This window comes from Saccostrea echinata, unplaced genomic scaffold (assembly GCF_033153115.1).
Source record: "Saccostrea echinata isolate AGI-Se365-2 ecotype Australia unplaced genomic scaffold, CSIRO_AGI_Sech_v1 ptg000056l, whole genome shotgun sequence".
NCBI classification, from domain to species: Eukaryota; Metazoa; Mollusca; class Bivalvia; order Ostreida; family Ostreidae; genus Saccostrea; species Saccostrea echinata.
Window position 1 is genome coordinate 10406810 of NW_026889805.1, and position 20820 is coordinate 10427629.

The following is a 20820-nucleotide window of genomic DNA, read 5'->3' on the forward strand; positions in this document are numbered from 1 at the left end:
TTTTCTTCAAGATACAAATACCGTATAACTAGAAATTTTAGCGAGACGCAAATTTATCGATTTATCCAAAAAAAATTGGTATATATTGTTAGCGAGAACTAATTTTTTATCGATTTTATAATGTCAAGAGATATAACTATAACAACCGAAATGGAATGAAATGTTAGCGATATTTAATTTTAGCGATCTCAGAATCCTCACTAATAATTCCAAAATTAAATAAAATTAAACGTTCAAGTGTTTTTTTTCTTTGATAAAATCTCTGTGTATGTTTGCATTAAAACAGACAATTTTATTTTAAAAAATAGCGAAGGTTCATTTTTATATCGTACTAGTATTTTTGATCAGTAATAATAATTTTACATTTACTTTCCTCCCCAAATGTTTGTTATCCTTTTCCATGTGTTCTTTTTCAAAACTGCTTCAGTCAATGGAACCAAATATGGCTATATTTTCAATGGAAATAGGGCCTATTGCTACATAGTGATTGTTATAACAATTTCATCTGAAGTTTGCAGATTTGCAAGTGAATGTGTACACGTTTTGAATTCTTCGGCCGTGTATGAAATTTTAATATAGAACAAAATCACTATTTTAGGACAGGTTTATCACAAAGGGTTGTCACACGTAAAATGATTCTCAAATCGTTTATAACATCTGATGTTGTGTATTATATATGTAGGACTCCAAAGTGCGATGGGACTCCAAAGCCCGATGGTCACGCCAAAGTCCGATGGTCTGCACCAAACTCCGATGGTTCACACGCCAAAGTCCGATGGCGCAGAAAAAATAATTATTGTTTATGACGTCATAGTACTTCTGCGACAAATAGCGAGGTAAAACGGTTTAAAATGAATTAAATGAATTTTAAGTATTTAAACGCCAAAGTAATCTGGTTCACTAAAAAACGCAAAAAATATATTGTACCACTAGCCATAATTTCTTAAGTGGTTTCGAGGCAAACCTTTACCTCTCTGATGGGTGCAAGGCTAACCCTAATCTCTCTGATGGGTGCGAGGCTAAACCTAACCTTTCGGATGGGTGCGAGGCTGGCCCTAATCTCTTGGATGTGTGCGAGGCTACTCCTAATCGGTCAAAAAGTCTGTAACATATCTTGGATGGGAGGAAAACTGACCCTAATCAGTCAAACCTCTTTTGGGGTGCGAGACTAAAACTATTCAATCGAAAAGTGTACAAGGATTAACCCTTAATGTCTTGGGTGGGTGCAACCCATCACTAACCCTTATCAGGCAAGTGGTGTGCAAGGACTAATCCTACAATGGAATAACTCAGGTGAGTGTAAACATTAAGTAAAATCGGTCAAATTGTATTCGATTACTCATCCTAAATTATTGGTTTTGACTATGGCGTCAAGGATTGACGTCGGAATATTGTGACGTCATAAATGTTAATTGTTTCTCCGCACCATCGGACTTTAGCGTGTCAGACCATCGCACTTTAGCGCACGTGTAACATAGGAAACGAGCCACCGGACTTTAGCGTGACCATCGGACTTTGGCATCCGTACCGACGTCAAACCATCGGGATTTGGCGCAGACCATCGGACTTTGGCGTCACCATCAGACTTTGGAGTATTACATATATATAATAGTTTTTTATGCATAAGCTAAGATAATGATACCATAATTTATTTAAGCAAAAATAAAAATCTACATCCTCAATATTCCTAAATAAAATTTAAATCGAGGATCCCGTTGATTAAACAGTACAGTTTGTGTCTATGTGCTCTGTGTAAGGTACTGTAGGATAAATAGTCTGGGGATGGAAGACACTGTAGTTATACTGCAAAGAAAAGAGGTGTAAATTTTATCATACACAAAACACAACAGTGGTTATACAGTACATTGAGAAATACAATTTGACGGGTAAGAATATACTCTTAATCAATATATACAAACTTTCGGCGTAATTTATGCTTCACAAAAAGAAATCATAGAACTGTATGTCTAATAATTCAACATTTAGTATTATGTCAACGAATATCACAATGTTAAAGGTTTTTTTTATTGTAAACCCCAAAATACGACTGTCATATCTATGTACAGTATATGTACGTGCTGAGAATGGAATTTCTTTCTATTTCAAATACCGGTAATCATTTTATAATCATCTTAAAATCAAGAATATACTGACATGATTTAGATTTGAATTTACTGCAAGGGGGAGCAAATTTTTAAGCATACAATGCACGTTTCTTGGTGTCTTCAACGACAACACCAGATTTGTAAATTTAATGAAAAAGTTATGGATGATATCCTTTCCTAAGAATTTTTTCTTATCAAAATCAAAATATATCAACTTCAACACAGACTAAAATTAATTACCACAGTTTTATCATGTCCGTAAATGAAGAAGTAAGAGTCATTGGCCAGACTTTCATTAAACTTTTGGAACACAGTTGCGTTTTTCCAGTCAAAGGCATTAAACTTAGATGTCAGTGGTGCAAGATAACCCCACTGTTTGTTTATGTTGTCGTGGAGTCGATCATACAGTGGTTTACTAAGGCAGGCAAACAGTCTTGTACGTGGGTAATGGAATAAGGAGGATACACACATTTCTTCACTTGTAGAAAAGCCCCCCTAGAATGCAAAAATTATATGCAAATATGGGATTTATTATAATCAAGAACTGAAATAAACAGTATCTCCCTAAAGGAGTAACTTGAAAAAAGGCACGTATAATACAAACTACTACAAGAAATTCGAGGAATATATTATGTATTGCATTTTTACATTTTTTTACTACAGTTATTGTGCTAGTAACTTAAATATAAATCTTTCAAGGTCTCTAATTTTAGTTAATGTGTTTAATATTTTCAATGTATTTAATAATGTAGTTAATACATTTAATATTGTTTAACTGTTTTACTTCCTCTAATATCAGTTATTTTAACATTTATTTAACATTTATTTACTACTTAAATATGTTAAATTTCTTTATATAACAAGTATTTTGCTATGTTCCACTTCCTCTAGTTACAATTATTGCGTTCAATACTGACATTTGTTATAATTCTGAATTCTTATTAAGGTCCTCAATATTTAATTTCCGCCCAAGAATTTGTCATTAAAGTATTTCTACTTTAACAAGTTTCCTTGCAAAAAGTTGAGGTACCTTACCAGGGATTTGTGAAAGGTATCGGAGGATGGCGATCCCTACATAGTTCTATTGGAAATAACTTGAATTGCTTATATCACATTTTATTTGTTCTTTATTTTTTAAAAATATTTTGAAAAAAATTCAGAAACAGCAAGATAACAATAATTATTAATATTTTGGTAAATTACAGAGACACAAAAGCAATATTATTTGGGGAACGTGTCGTCTCACCTTAATGTTATTTTGTTGAACATTTTCACTTTCTTTTACAGTTAATGTATTTTATACTTAACTTACATATGTTACATTGGTCCTTCCTGTTGAGTCATATGTACACTCCAAAATAATGCTATCGCCCTGTAAATAAATATTTATCTTTTTCCCTCAATCAAATAAAAAGATGAATTTTAAAGACATAAGGTAAAGGAATCATCTATTTTCTAAGTTTGAGTAGAAGTATGGATTGAGAAGAAAGACTATATAATGAAGAAGAAACTTTAAAGTTTGAGAAGATTCAGAGAAAAATGAGTCTCACATATCTGTTTCAAATGTTGATGTTGCACTAGAAAAAGACATTGAGGGCAAATTAATAACTAAACTGTATGATTAAAATGATGATTTCAGCTTTTCTATCGTCAGCTTCCCTTATTTATGTATACAAAGTATCACCTACATCAGGGGTTTATGTGCCCCAGTTGATTCGATATACAAGAGCACGTTCAATTTCTAAATCAGGCAAGCTACTGAAATATTAGTTGATAATACATAGAAATAAACAATCTCGTTCAAAGGCAATCTTTTGTAAATTCTATGGTCGATATAACGAACTTTTTGCACATACAATCTGTGGTTAGATCGAATGTTGACTTACGTATTTTATACAAATTTTGGGCCATTATTTTCATATCGAATTGTCGTCGAATTTTTCTGTTTACCCGATCATGAAAAGAAGCACACAGCGGGTGTGACCGGTCGACAAGGGATACTCACTCCAACTTGGCACCTGATCCCATCTCTGTTTTTAGAGGTCCGTGTTTGCTCTGCTCACATTTTGTTTAGTTTAATTTGACTTTTGAATCTAACCATTTGCTATTTTCATATTTTATCATAAAGTAATTGAAAAAAAGATGTACTTATAGAGCTAAAGATGTCTATTAAACTCTCTGTTAATGGTAATCAAACTTCCTTATCACAACATCATACATACGTCTCTTAGTGTTCTGTTTGTATCATCATACATACGTCTCTTAGTGTTCTGTTTGTATCATCATACATACGTCTTTTAGAGTTCTGTTTGTTACAACATGCAAGGGGATGCTCACTCCTCCATGGCACCTGATCCCACCTCTGATGCTTTAAAGGTCCGTGTTTGCTCTGCTCCAAAATTTGTATTGTTTAATGGACTTCTGAGTTTGAATACTGTTCGTTATCTCCATACATTTCATACATACGTCTCTTAGTGTTCTGTTTGAAACATCATACATACGTCTCTTAGTGTTCTATTTGTAACATCATACATACGTCATTTAGTCTTCTGTTTGTAATATCATGCATACGTCTCTTAGTGTTCTGTTTGTTCTACGGAAATCCTGATAATTAAAGTCATAGTGTCTGTCATCTGCTAACGGTTTCTGTTCCACTCCACCTCGAATAAGTCGTGTTTTTATCGCCTTGCCGAGTAGATGGGCGTGTTGCTGGACTCCAAAGATATGGATACCATTTGGAAAGTCTTTTAGACCCTGAATTGTATAGAACATAACTTGTATAAATACATGGGCCTCACTGAATTTGAAACCAACAACTTTTTAATAGTATATACTAGTAAAATATTTTACTACAAACAATTTCTGATACAACACAGACATTATCAAACATTATGATGATACCAGGATATCTACAAATTCGTTTGAAGTCAACATTTCCCAAATTCTATGGTCATTATTATGACCTCGGTTGCAAATACAATATGTCGTTAGGACAAATGTCGACTAACGGTTTTCATATTTTCCCTCCTATGATGCTTTAAGAGGTCCATGTTTGCTCTGCTCATAATTTGTATTATCTCGGTGGACTTTAGAGCTTGATAAGTTCTCGCTCTCTCCATATTTCATGTCTTTGTCAAGCATTAGCATAACTCTGTTTTATAAATATTTAATACCTGATGTAAAATAGATTCGTTACAGAAGACAGTTGAGATAAAATTGGGCTGATAAGGAGGAATCACTTGACTCTGGTCAACCATGGCTGTTACTTGCAGAACACCTGCGTCATGAAGCCTCAGGGTGGGGGTCACGGTCAACCGGTACCCAGAACTATCCACAAAGTCTGCAAAATAGATAACAAACTCCAATTTAAGATTCTTTTCGAGGCCTAGTGTACGTTACAGATACCTAACACTCCTGCTAAAAAATTTCTCGTGTTTATTCTCTTCCCTTCAAAATCACCCTTTATTGCATGATAACCTAGTACATACATATATTTTATACATGTGGTTTTAGTGTCCACTTAAATAACAATCTGTAACGAAATTTGTAGGCTTCGTATAAAATATTTAAATGACTAGGTACTTTACCAAATTGTTTGTTTCTTTGCTTTCCATTACTTTCGAGATTTTTTTCTGTTATGTCTTGAAGCCATTAAATTCTGATTACAAAATTGTACTCGACAATTATGGTCATTGAGTAGTGGGGGATCTTTTTGTGCCTGCGTGTAATGCGATACAGGACCAAGTTTCCAATTCCAACAGTAAGATTCGAACCAACGAGGTAAGGATTAACTCCTTACTTTGCGACTCTCAAAGCAGGACTTTGCTCTAATAACTGCGGGTGTCTTATATGAAATAAGGTTTATGGTGCAAATGTTTTTACTGTTTGAAAGATTCTCAATCTTAAGAATACATATACATACAGAATGGAGGGGTTATTCAGTATAATTAATTAATTAATTTTGTAGATCTAACTCCAAATATCTGCATTTGCTAGATTTTTTTCAAAGATAAACAGGCCAGTTAAATCTTTGGTTTTACCTTCATAACTGCAAGCCTGAACTATTTTTTATTTCTTTACTTGATTATGTCAGATAGCATGACTAATGTATCGAATAGGGAGACAGATAGAGGTCAAAGGAGGGAAGGCAATAAAACGATTGTTTTAACTATATTTCCTGTGAAATATTACTTGTTTGTTGCAGGGATAGCGTAATAGCTACTGTGAGGTGAAAATATATATATGTAACAAGTCCCTATCTCCTGTGTTTATGAGGACCATGTGAAAATTCTTAATAAAGTGGCTTCACTCTTTTGGATTCTTAATTGCTCCAAGGTCTTTTATTAACTCATGCAAACAAAAACATTGAAACCTGTTTTTAAAAAAAATCAATTAGAAAACATTGCAACTCGTTTGAAACTTAAAATATATATGAATAGAATAACTTAATCTTCGACATTTTTAGGCTCATTTGTTTACATTAGGACAGTCATTTAATTGCTTGATTTAAAATATTGACCATTTCTTAATCCTGGGTTATTGTAATGGGTTTCCATGATGTACAGATCTGTATCCCCGGGTTCAGCCACCGGAAGTCCAGCCTCATCAGGGAAGTAAAACGCCTATGAAAAGTTAATATTTACTTAGTAATATTTATAATTATGTTGCCAAGGAGGATTGGATAACTGGAATTTTAATTCAGATTTAACCCAGGTAAACGAAAAATGAAGTTAACATTAATTAAGTAGCAAATGAAATATTAATTAAATCGCAAATCAAACTATTTCAAAGTAGTTTTTAATGAAATATTCCCACAATATTTTTTTCATTTGCTTATACAAAGAATTTAAGCTCAATAAATAACTGCTCAATTATTGGTGAAATAATTTCTTCTTTTCAAAAATATTTATATTTAACTAATGTTAATACAATAACAAACTCTTTATTTCAGAAAGTATCTAAGTTCATACATACTATGTCATATTGTACGTTGTATTTCAATTAGTATTAGGATATAGTTTTTGAGACAAAAAATGGTAGTAAAAATAATTTTGCATAAGCAGGTTCTCTATATAAAAAAAGATAGTTATCTTTTACAAATTATATTTTTTTCATTTAGATTCGCTTTATCAGTGTGATGTTGGATAGTTGTTTTTTAACAATTACCTCTCCTCCAACGGCCCAGATGGCGATGATGTTACCACAGGGATGTTTAGACTTGTCCGGATCGTCGTGACAAACGTAATTAGGTGAGTTTATAAGGTTTCTGTTGATTCCTGGACACTTGTACATTACCATGTGGTGCACCAAAACTTCATGGCCTTTCTGTACAACCACCTCAAACTGTGAAAGAAATCAGGAATTGGAAACGGATATTAAACTGAATTCAGAAAAAAGAATTTCCCATTCAAACATTCCGATTAAATCTGATAACTATTTAACTTGCTATATTGCAACATTAATTCATATTCATAATGTAAAATATATTTTGAATAAATATGTACGAAATCAGTCTATATATAGTAATGACATTATCAATACCTTTGTTAGATGGTGCTTTTTGTGAAGAGTAGAAAAGTCAAAGATTCGGCAGCTGTACGTCGTGTCAACAGCAGGTACATGATACTGAAAAGAAGGGAAAATTGAAAGTAACCCTTTGTTATAAACATAAGTAAATTTTAAGATTTCTTTCTATGTTTAAATGCACATTGTTTTTTTTTTCATTGAAACTGTGATGTTCCATGTAAATTTCGACAATTTCTTTCAATTACAAGTACCGAAAGAACGATTATCACTCTGAAGAATTTTATGAAAATTAAAATTTCAAACACTACTTTTGTTCAAGTTTTTCAGTTCATAAAAAATTAAAGTCTTACGTTATTGTTGAAAAAATCAATGACTTTTGAGTCGCTCTCTAGAACTGGAGGGGATATTTTGGACAGAAGCAATAGACTTTTGACCCCGCGATTGACTCCGTGATACATAATGGTGTCATGGCTAGCAGGATCATTATGGTGGTATGAGTAAATAACTTTCACTGTATTATCCTGTTGTAAATGAACAAAAAGAATGAGAATATAGAGTGCTGTAACATTGTCTATGGCTAACATTAAAGGGGCATGAACAGAGTTGCAATTGCGTTTTGGTTACAATTTTAAACGTCTATTTTCATTCATTCAAAAAGTAACATCAGTATAATGAGTTAAACTTACATTAAAATTCTAAAAATCCATTAACAACTGCATTTTTCATAACATTAAAACTCCCGTGTTTGTAAACTGGGCTCGAGCTTATTCTTAATGTTAAAATTTTTCATCAGTTGATTAACTTTGCACAGATCAGTTAACACTAACTGGCAACACTGATGTGTTGGTTTTTGCTTTCTCATATTTCAATTCTGACTTTTCTTGTTATAGTTTCAATATTTTCAGTGATAATCATTACAACTCAAATTTAACTTCAAATTTTCCACTCTTCCTAATTTTTAAGGATTTATCTTAATTCAAAATAGTGCAAGGATGTAAAACAATCAAACACACCCAAATTCGTATTTTTGATTATTTTTAGATAAAGGAAGTTTCTTTGACAAGCTTTCATAATTAATCGGTCTGAAATTCTTTCGCAAAATGCAAGTCATGATATTTAATCGAAAATTTCGAAAGATATTAAGGTCATATCTGAGTCCATGCTCCATGAAGCCGATAATTATGGCCTAATAACAAACAAGAAGTAAAAAGGACTTTTAGAGTCTTTACTGAAATCAGAAAAGCTGATTACGTCAGAGAACAATTGAAAGTTTCTTAACATCAAACCATTTTCAATAAAAGAATGAAATCTCTTTTTCATGACTTACTGAAATTCTGACAATTACGTATGTAGATATGTATACCGTGATTTTGAAGTCTTTATCATCACAGGTGTCTAGCTTCCTGGCCATTTTTAAGGAAGTCCGACAACTGTCCTCATTTGCGTAAAGTAGATGCCAGTCTTGAGACGAATCCACAATAGGTCTAGAGTGACCAACACTGTGCATGTCCTACAGTGAGAGACATTTTGGTTTAAATTATTCTAAATAGTAATGTATCTCCTTCTTTCGTGACAGAATTACAGTTATACCTTGAAATGAGGAACTCCATCTTTAACCCATCCAACTATGATGTCAGCAGGATACATTTTACCATTTGGTGATAATCCAAATCCGATGTAGCCTTTAGTTTCCACGTGTGCCTCAAATACTATATGTGTTTTGTTCACATTCCAAAACAGTATATATTTTCCGTCGGGATCAATGTTTTCCTGAAAGTCAAATTGTTCCGTCGGTGTAGGAGAACCGCATGGATTAAGTGTTGTCGGCAGTGACGTCATCTTTTCATTCATCGACGTAGGACATGTAGATGGTGGCTCAACGTACGGAGAATCTGGGAACAGCATCTGAAGTTCTTGATGGCTGTACTGAAATTTAATCCAGGACACGTCTTATTTTCATAAGATATCCATGCATAAATGCAGTTGCATTTAGTAACTTTCGTTTTCGGATCAACTAAAAGTAAACTGTAGGAAACCAGCTGCAGTATGTTAATGTACTATCCAATTTTTTTTTACTCTTCCCAAGCCTTAAAGTTATTACATGTAATTGCAGATAAATTTGATGTACATGTCGCCCAATCTTAGGACAATTGAAAGTATTTGAAATTTTATAAAGAACGGTCAGATTTTTTGAGAGAAGACAAGGAAAAACAAAACTTGGGGAAAAAATCAGAATCTTGTCACGTATTGGCGGCGAAGAAACAAAAGTTTATTTACTGTAAATATGTGTCTATACTCTTTCAAACATTTAACAGACCAAAGTAACGTTAACTTACTTATAACATTAGCATGACCTTAAGGATAGCTTATACGTTGTCTACATAAAGAAATAGAAGATTACTTCTGGGGTCAATGATGAGCCACTACAGCCCGCCCAGTGATTTGTTGTTGAGAGTGCAAGTTTGAAATACGTTCTGGAAGTTGCCGAAGTCCAATCATAGAAAGACGCCACTGTATGTCCGCTAGAGTCTTTTCTATTGATACTGTTATACATTGGTGTACTCTGACAGCTTTCTACGGCCATCCGTGGATAGTAAACCATAAACGATAGACACATCTCATCAGTGGTAGCTAATCCTCCCTAAAATAATGTTATCTAATTAACTATGAGAACAACTTTTACGTCGGCTGAATGATAAATGTTTATATTATCCAGGTATGATTTAGGTTGTGTATAGTTTAACATACACAAGCACAGGCAGGTACTGGCACAGGAAGCAATCCAAGTCCAAATAGGTATCCTTTAAAATGATGTCAACAATTTTTACGACTGGGAAAGAGTACTAATAGAATTTCCCTGATAAGTTTTCTTTTTAAAATATACTGTTTTCTGTTTTTACTTACATAAGTAACAGCAGACTTTTGTGAAGAATCATAAATGCATTCCACAACCAGGGCATCGCCCTAAAACGATTTTAAGCAAATGCATAAAATTGATTAATAAATATTTTATTCTTATTGTTTAAATGATGAAAAAGGTGTAAATGAGACTTTTCTTTATTTTAACAACTGAAAGATGAACCTCTGTAATTTATTATAGTAACAATTTAAAGATGTACTATGGCAGAAAACATAATTGAGCCTATACAGATAAACCAATCCTCTGCAGTTCATTTGTGTCCTTTAGGCTTTTAAATAACGAGGAAGATTTAAAGATTGAATGCAAGTTTTTTCATACAAGCATACTGCTTTCAACCCAATCCTGGGGAATGGCTCCTTCATTTGGTCCATTTATTTTACACTCAATGTTCAGATCCCCTTGCATATTATTGTTATGTTCTTCGTTTGTCTCCTAGTTGCTTGCTAGTAAAGATGATTTTTTTTTAAAAAAAAAAGATGGAATGCATTTAACCAATCTTTTCCCCAGGCTTTCTATTGCTATGTACTCGGTCTGTCTCCTTAATGCTTGCCAGTAAAGACGATTTTTATGGGTGAAATGCCTTTTCACTAAAAACTGAAATTCGTACACGCTGTGGATTAAACCGAGACAGGGAACATGAATAACACAGTTTCTGTTGAGTTCACTTTCTTGTTCTAAATATGTAATCTATTACCTTGATGCTTGCCAGAAAATACGATTTTCAAACAGTACAGTAATACTATGCTGATATATTACTTATTAACCCGGAAGCCTCTGAATCTCTTCAGCCAAGATAAGACTAAAAATTTTAAAAATTCTTTGACACAACTTCATATAACTAGGCACTCAGTATGTTTTCTAGATGCTCACTATTAAACGGTCACATATCGAAGATGTAAAGAGGAAAGTTCCAGTGATGAACTTACCGACATTAATTTTCTAGGCTTGGGATAATATCGATAATCTTGGTAATTAAAATCATAGTTATTGTCCACTGCTAACGGTTCTAATTCCGTCCCATTACGGAAAATTCTAGTCTTCATTTTTCTGGCCAGCAAATGACCGTGTTCCAGTATTGCGAATACGTTTACTCCGTCGGAGAAAGAGTCAAGACCCTGTAATATAGCAAAATACATTTATTCATAATTGCTTCGCACTCATTATATATATATATATATATATATATATATATATATATATATATATATATATATATATATATATATATATATATATATATATATATATATATATATACACAGTGGCGCTTCATTTATCCGGACACCTCCGTCCCCAACAAAATCGTCCGGATAAATGAATCGTCCAGATAATTGAATCATCTGTTAAAAATCCCTCTCCAAGCATGTATATATGCACATATTGGTATCAGATGTGAAGACAAAGGGAAAAAACTTAATATTTTGGTTTATTGTTTTTATATTATAGTTTTAAAAGAAGTAATTAATTAATTAATTAAAGAAAAATATATTAAAATGTTATTTACACGATAGAAGAAATGGAAAGGCAATTTTATGCCGAGACCTCCCTTTTTAACACAGGGAAATTTTTTTTCGCCTTCTCTTTGGCATGTGACTTCATGGGCTGAGCAAATTTTGATCTACAAGTTTTATTTCACCGTATTTTATAATTATTGAAGCTCATTAAGTATGACAGCATCATCGTTGAAAATGTTCAAATATAAACTAACCCCGTATCTTCATTACACGGGACTATTATAGTAACTGAACACTGAAAGGTGACTCAGACACGTGCATTCAGTGAAAGCATTGTAAACATTCAACATAAACATAAGCCATTTTAATGTCAGATTATCAATATTTTTTCTACAGACTCTAAGTTTAAATTTCGATTTAAAAAAAATGCATTGAAAAACGTAATAAACTTCTATACCCAACGCCAGTTTTCTATTTCTTTTCTAAAATTACGTGCGTTTATAGGCGGACTATTACATTAAATAGAAAGGCATTCTTCAATAATGTACCTTTTTAAACTGCCCTATGAAAAAAAAAGCGTTTCAAATACATTTTCGTTTTTATAGAAATGAAAAACCGTATTTTAAACTAATGCAGTCAACATGATCAAGGTCATAACAAAATCGCTCGTTTTATTGTTCATTTTTATTTATAACTCTCCAAAATTCTCATAAATTTACAGATGTATATAAGGTTAGCAATTTGATTTTGAACGGTTTCTTATTTAATTAATGCACAATGTAAGCTTAATTCTTCGAGCTTCATAATAGACGTCTATTTTATTAAGGTAAACACACGCTAATTTTAGACGCTATTTGTAGGTCACAGGTAACCACCTTGAAACTGACTGCATGGCCAACGTTTTTTACAAAAATTAACACTACTGCAAGATAAGTGTGAAAATGTCGTTTCTTGAAAAATTACCGTCCGGATAAACGAGTCATTTTTCAATGAACTACTACATTTTGTAGTAGAAATTGACCGTCCGGATGCGGAACGCGAATTTCCGGATTAATGAGACAGAATAACGTGGAAAAAATCGGTTCCAAAAAATATCGTCCGGAAGGTGAAGCGTCCGGATAAATGGCGTCCGGATAAACGCGGCGCCACTGTATATATATATATATATATATATATATATATATATATATATATATATATATATATATATATATATATACGTGTGTGTATATATATATATATATATATATATATATATATATATATATATATATATATATATATATATATATATATATATATATACGTGTGTGTGTGTATATATATATATATATATATATATATATATATATATATATATATATATATATATATATATATATATAGTTTTGTTGAAAAATTTGTTTAGATAGAGATGTCGAAAAGTAAAACAAATTGAAGCAGAAAGGACGATGAAAGATGAAAGAAAGCAATATATCAACTGACAGGTGACCAAACAATTCAAGTTTTTTATTACCTTTTTCAAACACTCTTGTGTACAAAACCCACTGGATAGGAACTCTTTTTCAAATGGAGGAACAATCTGCAAATCATTGACTCCCAATCCCGCCATCAGAATACCAGCATCGTGTCTCCTCAAAGTCGGTGTCAAGGTTAGACGAAAGCCAGAGTTGTCCACAAAATCTTTTGGAAAAAAATAGTTTTTAAATTTTCATATTATACAGTACTTCTAGAATTCTTCATCTTCCAATAATCATTGCTGATCCCGGTCAATTACAACCCTCTATACATGTTAGACAGATCGGGTAAAGTGGCAATTGTTGAAATAATTCGCTGCAAATTTTGATCAAAGAAAACAGGAGAAATATTCGGAGGGTTGTTTATATAAAGAAATACTATAACCTCTAGGAAAACATGCTACTAGAAATGAATTACTTGTAAATTATAAAACACTTAAAAGGTAGAGGATAGAAAGAAGAGGTACCATTTCTCTTGTCAGCATTGTTAAAATGAGTCTCCATGATAAAAAGGTCATTGTCTCCTATTTCTCCGAGTGGAAGACCCGCTTCCTCGGGGTAATAAAACGCCTACAATATACAATTCCATTCACTTAATTAAACATTTCACCTCTGTAATATTCTACTACACAATAAAGTTGTTTTTAACTCTGGTAAGTACTAATTCTTACTTAACAGAAATATTTCTCATGCAGGTATTTAAGAATGTATTTCCTCTGTAAGACAAACTGACCTCTCCTCCGATGGCCCAAGCCAGAATGATATTGCTGCATGTTCTAAGTTGTGGATTGTGGCTATTGTTACAATCAAAATTAACGCCAATATATTTTCTGTCTATTCCAGAACATTTGTGAAGAAGAATATGATGAACAACTTCCTCATTGCCTTTCTGTATTACTGGCTCATACTGAAATGAAACGAAACTTGGAATTGATAATTTTTTCGCACAAATTATAAAAATGAAAATGATTAGCTTTAAACATGAAAATTAAAACCAAGAGACAATCTCATCTAAGAAAGCATACACAAAAAAGGTAAGTTACTCAAAACTGGTGTAAGAAATATAATAAATAGTTTATTACATTGAATTATGATTTTAATATATATATATATATATATATATATATATATATATATATATATATATATATATATATATATATATATATATATATATATATATATTTGTATTTATATATAAAGTCCTTTGGGATAACCACGACTATCAAGAGATATGAAAGAATTACGTTACCTTTATCAGGTGATGTTTCTTTCCAAGGTCAGAAAGATCAAATACTCTACACATATAAAAAGTGTCAACATCTGGTACAAGAAACTGCAACATTTTAAAGAAAAAAGACCGTTGATTAGTAATGTTGTGTCAAAACATTAGAAAAAAGGCAATTGATTTGTGCCGCCGTGTCAAAACACTACAAACAAAAATTTCGATTTCCACTGTAGTGAACAACTAAGTTAAACACAAATGCTTCGTAAATGTACAGACATATGTTGAATATGATGAAGTCAGAGGAAAAACAAACGTTAGTTTAAGACGGAAGGAGTATAATACTGCGGTGACAAGCAAGACTTTTTATCATGTAGAAAATTGCAAAATATAGTTCATTATACTGACATGGAAAACATTTTTTAAAATAACTATTACCCACTGAATGATGAAACCACGCCCTCCAGCGTGATAGAATAGATAGCAACAGTCAACATTGCTTGGCGACGGGTGATATTCCAAAAACATTTTGACCGCACAGAATTTATGCGCACACGGTTCACTGTTATATGTATTTATATAAAACATTCAAAACAATATTAAAGATATTGCATATAGTTGAAGGTAACATTGAAAATTTTCATCAATTAATACCAATCTCAATCTCGGCTACACCTCGGTTAACAATGGTTTTTCTTGGGATGAAAATTTTTAGTTTACCTTCAACTACATGTAATACATGTATTTATATACTCATATTGTTCACAAGCATATCAACACAAAGCAATATTGATACGTTGATGTCAACTTAATTTGAATGAAAAATTGATAATTGTTTTAAATGTAAGCTTCTGCTGATACCCTATTATTAAGCAGATCTCGTGTTGTGACGTCACTTGGTATGGCGGCTTTTTTGGTTTCGGTCAATAACATGAGACTTTTGGCGCCTCTGTGGGTCCCATGATAAACAAGACCTTCGCCCTCGTGCTGAGGTTCATGGTCACTGTAGGCGTAGATTACCCGAACGGTGTCGTTCTGTAAAATATCAGCAAAAAAAAAAATTAAAACAAGAACAGTATCCCTGCATTACTTTCATAATATTTTTAATTTGCAGTTGGAAAGTTTGATGTATTAATGGAAAGTTTCTAACTCTGGAAGTGTTTTGTTTAATAACGGACCTGTGAGCAGATGATAAATCACAAAGTCGGCCATGTCGCTTTTTACAAGAATTATCATGTTGCTTCCTGGTCAGTTATCATCCTCCATCATACCAAAATAAGAAGGATACATCCTTACAAATTGAAATCATATGTATACCTCACAGTTTCTATATCTACACCTTGTGCAAAGTTGATACAAATTTTAAAATATTGCATAATAATAATAAGAAATTACGTACTATTCATTTCAAAGCGATAGCTTTTAAAATATTATTATCGAACAATCATATAAAATATGTATGATATAAAAGAATGTAATCCTCTTTTTGGACTAATGATATGTTAGGAAAATAATATGCAAAAGTAAATGTGTAGCAATATAAAATATGTAAGAGGAGATGAATAAAAAAAACTAAAATTAAGTTAATTAAATATATTAATGGAGCAAAGTTTGATTTCTTTTCTAAAGGTGGAAAGATCTTCAAGGTCAATTGTTATTTTTTCAAAATTATGAAATAAATACTAGATCAATTTTCATATAGGCTTAGGTATATTCATGACATGTAGCAACAAAATTTTATAAAAATATTTCTTAATTATGTCATATTTTGTCTATTTTAATTTGAAATTTGATATATGTATAATTTACAACAAAATGAAATCCAAAAATATATACCAATTCATGCATCCATTTTTGTGCATGGAAATTGTCCTTAACATTAAAAAAAAACAGTTTATCCATTTTGAAGTAATCTCTCAAAGAAGATCTTAAATCTTATCTACTTAAGGGCCTGAACACAGTTGCATTGTTTACATTTTAAATTTCTACGTTTATTAAAATATAAATACAGTTTAATGAATTGAACTTACATGAATATTCTTAGGGTTCAATGACAACAACATTCTTTACATCACGTCAAACATCTGTTTTTGTAAACGGGGCACGAGTTCTGTTACTGTTAATGTCTACGTTTAATTTGTTTACTCTGCATACATCACTGAGCACAAACTGACAATACTGGTGAGTTTGTTTTACTTTCTTGCATTTCCACTCTTAATTTTTCTAGATTATACTTTTGATATTCTTTTAATATACTTTTATCATTAATACACAAAAATTTTTTTTCTTTACTTAAGTATTAAGGATATAGTTTACTTCGAGAAAATACAAGGATATGTACATGTGTCAATCAAACGCGTCTCAAAATTCGTAGTTTGATAAAGGAAATTTCTAAACACGCTTTATTATGTTTCGGCGTAAAATGCTCTAGCAACATATGAGTCATGATATTATACTAAAATCTTTAGAAAATACTAACTTCAAATCTGTGCCCAATCCCCTTTTAATAATGAATGATTGTTATTTACATATTAAGTATGCTTAAATTTTGAACTTCTATTTATAGGGTAGTTTTATTCAATTAGATTGGTCTGCCCTTAGAAGAAAAGTAAAATAAATGGGAATCTACAGTTAATGCCACAATTTGTAGTGAATTAAAGTATTCTCAACGTTATATTAGACCAACATTAAGTAACTGAATACATAATTTCCATTAATTTTCCCAATGTAAGTAAACAACAGTGATTTCTTTTCGAAAATAATTCATTGTCTTTGTTTTTTTTTTTTTTCTGTAGAAGTAAGATAGGTACATACATACGCGGAATATATGCACTTTTTATGATATATTTTTCTAAAAGTCCAAAAAGCAATTTTCGTTAATGTTTAGAGCTTCTTTTACATGAAATTTTTTATTTGTTAAAATAAAATTCGAGTTAATAGTTATGGTATGAAACTCTTAACATATTGAACAAAAGATATTTACAATATAAAACAATTGTCTCAGATATTTTAATGATATAAAGTACCCCATTATTTCCCCCTCCCCCAACCCCAAAAAAAGGAGAGAGAGAGAGAGAGAGGGCAAAAACTATATACCCCCGAATCTTCAATACGGGGGCATGAGAGGGAGAGAGAGAGAGAGAGATCTGCAATGCCAAGATTAAAAAAAGGTACATCAAAAACGATAACTTCTAAAGTCTTAGTGCGTTCATAAACAAACAGATGTATAATAGAGAGTAATCTGCTTTGTAAGTCACCCCCCCCCCCCTCCCAAAAAAAACAAAACAAATTCAGATATTATGATTGTTGTGAAACATAAAACATCTTTTCTAACAATTTTTAAGTTATAAGTAGATGTATAAACATCGTTTTATTAATTTTTCGTTTTTATTTGTTTTGAGAATTCTTCAAGATTCAAATCGCTTACAGTTAAAAGTAAAAAAGTGCTACTTACGGTTATCTTGACGTCATCATCGTCACACGTGTCCAGTTTACGGACAGTTTTGATTATGGTTCCATGATGGTTTTCTTCTCCATGGAGAAGTATCCAATCTTGTGACGCATCAGTGACTGGTTCAAAATGTCCACTTGAGTGTCTATCCTATATAGCATGGATAACAATTGGTAGTTACTCTCAAGTTTAATTTTTTCTGTTTTTTATTCTGTCATAGCTCAAGAATACATGTATGAATGTGCTCCTGTTTGCGTACTTTTTAAATTTTTTTTCCCCCACAAATTAGTCACATTGTTACAATGCGATATTGTGTATCCAGACAAAAATATACAAAATATATTCTAAAAGTGCTTGTTTATCTTATTCGATTTTGATTTCATTCACTAAAAACATAATTATATAAAATTTACAGCTAATATTTGGTAAGACTTGGATATACTTTGCATGGCTGATAAATTATAACAATTCTCAAATGCTTTTTGTAGTTTTTGGTAGCCGCCGTCTTTTAAAAGAAGAAGATTTTTGCAGAAACGTAGATGTTCTTTTCACACTTTCGATATCTTACGGCGCACGGATGATGACGTAAAAGTGTCTAAAGCAGCGACAGGTTTTCTCTTTGCTAAAAAGGTTGCATAAGCCCCACTTAAATTCGGGAATTTCATTGATGCACATACTTGAATTTCACTTTATTCGTCCATAAACAGCCGAGGAACCAATTTCGCAATCACATGGGACCTTCTAAAGATTTATTAGCTAGTTATGGACAGTACTCTCACTACCATTCAACTAAATGGGCTATGTTATATCGAAGGTCTACAGTGACAGCGTCTTTCGCTATTGCCAGTAGCTGTTTGTCCATATGTTTTGTTCTACCCGGGGACTCGATCAAAATTCTTCCACTTAGAAAACTCCCATTCACTTGTATACTAAAGATCTAGTGATGCTTTTGGGTTTTTTTCTGCAGTAGTCATTTGAAGTCTCTTAGAGCGTCATTACTACATCTCTAAATCAAACTGAACTGCCGCAACGTCATCAAACGTCGACCTTTTTCGTGTGTTGTGATTACCACTTTCCCATTTCAAATGCTCGGGAAACTGCCAAAACGTAATTAAAAGCCTTGAAATTTTCCAAAAGACGATATAATAATTAGTGGATTAAAAATAGGATAGTTTTTACCCCAACCTTATCTATTTAATACTTTTATTTCCAAATAATATTCGTGTATTCTCTAATGATACCCTGGTTTTTGATCGTGCGCCGTAGGACCGTACCCTGTGCACATTCAAGCATAATGAAATCTTTATTTTGTCTATTTTTTTTTTTAAATTAAGATGCACTTGAATATGAAATAAACATTTGCTGAAAAGTTCAGCTTAGTGCGCCCATTACTTTTTCAATGAAAATGCTTTGTCCACGATTTTACCGGACAACCCTCGTATAACAACAGTGGATATTTATACTTGTGCATGGTACTATCACACTATTCTTTGACAGAATAAGGAAAACCATAAATCAACGTGAAGAAAATTACACATGCATTGAAAATCGACAAGTCCTTCTTTAACATGCATTCAACCTTAAGGGAGGGAAACATGAACACTTTTAAATGATATATCTCCAATGCAAAATAAGTTTTTTTCTTACCTTCAAGAATGCATGCCCGTGCTTTACCCATCCAATGACTATGTCTGCTGGGTACATCTTTCCGTTAGGAGAAAGTCCAAAGCCAACATATCCGTGTGTTTTAACATGAGCTTCAAACGTTATATGAGTGGCATTGAAATTCCAAAATAAATGAAAATTTCCATCTGGGTCTAGTACTGTATGTTTTGAAAACTTTTCTGTCGGTGTTGGAGAATATTTTGTCCCCGATGAGTGTGCAGGAAGACAGTAAATTGTGTTCACTACTAGCAAGCATACGGCAAGGAAGGCAGCTGTCTCGGCCATCGTTATGTGGAGTGTCTTTATTCTGCAACTCGTATATATATATTGGTTATTGAGAAATACCTTTGTGTAATTATCATATGACTGATAATCTTATTTTTTACATGCTGTCTGTACACTGACATAGAGCGATTTGAAACATGTTAATGATTCAACTTTCTTTTTTTTTTGTTCGAAGCAATGGGAAAATTCTTATTCGGAAATAAAAGTTGAAACCCATTTTTATGCCAACAAAGTGGGTAGAAGCCTTGTCGACCAAAAAATGTCCCATTTCTTATCAGTCTTCTAATAGGTCATACCAGTATGAAAGAGTGTGCCGATTTTTAACACAATGGCGTGAATTCTAATTTCTCTCCCTGGTTTCGATAGAATCAGAGTGACGTACTGTATTGCGCCTATAGTGAAAATGACATTAATGAAATATTTCTATAACATCATATACAACGTATGCAGTTATTACGTTCTGGAAACCTGGTTTTGCTAAACTTCAGAAAAAGTAAATCAGTTGAATGCTGTCCTATTAAATCTGATAAACAATCGCCTATACGACCAGTGTCAATATTAAGCACAAGAAACTAAACATTTGGTTCTCGATTCTGGAATTTCAAGTTGTAGGAAGTAAAGAAAAACCAGACCAAGGTAGCAGGCGTGAATACAGCATACATACATATTTAT

At 32.3% G+C, this 20820-nt stretch overlaps 1 protein-coding gene across 1 annotated transcript; it reads right to left on the reverse strand.

Moving 5' to 3' along the window:
- Positions 1 to 1719: 1719 nt before the first annotated feature.
- On the reverse strand, positions 1720 to 20148 carry LOC133173615 (uncharacterized). The gene is made up of 21 exons (XM_061308593.1): positions 19846 to 20148; positions 18202 to 18348; positions 15609 to 15782; positions 14775 to 14858; positions 14256 to 14429; positions 13990 to 14092; positions 13522 to 13688; positions 11478 to 11666; positions 10536 to 10595; positions 10033 to 10272; positions 9222 to 9557; positions 8995 to 9141; positions 7982 to 8152; positions 7647 to 7730; positions 7272 to 7448; positions 6625 to 6727; positions 5279 to 5445; positions 4677 to 4859; positions 3418 to 3477; positions 2346 to 2600; positions 1720 to 1803 (listed from the first exon to the last, which is right to left on the reverse strand). Exons 1-21 carry the CDS (start codon positions 20146 to 20148, stop codon positions 1720 to 1722), a joined length of 3408 nt encoding a protein of 1135 aa, XP_061164577.1.
- Between the last annotated feature and the right edge of the window lie 672 nt (positions 20149 to 20820).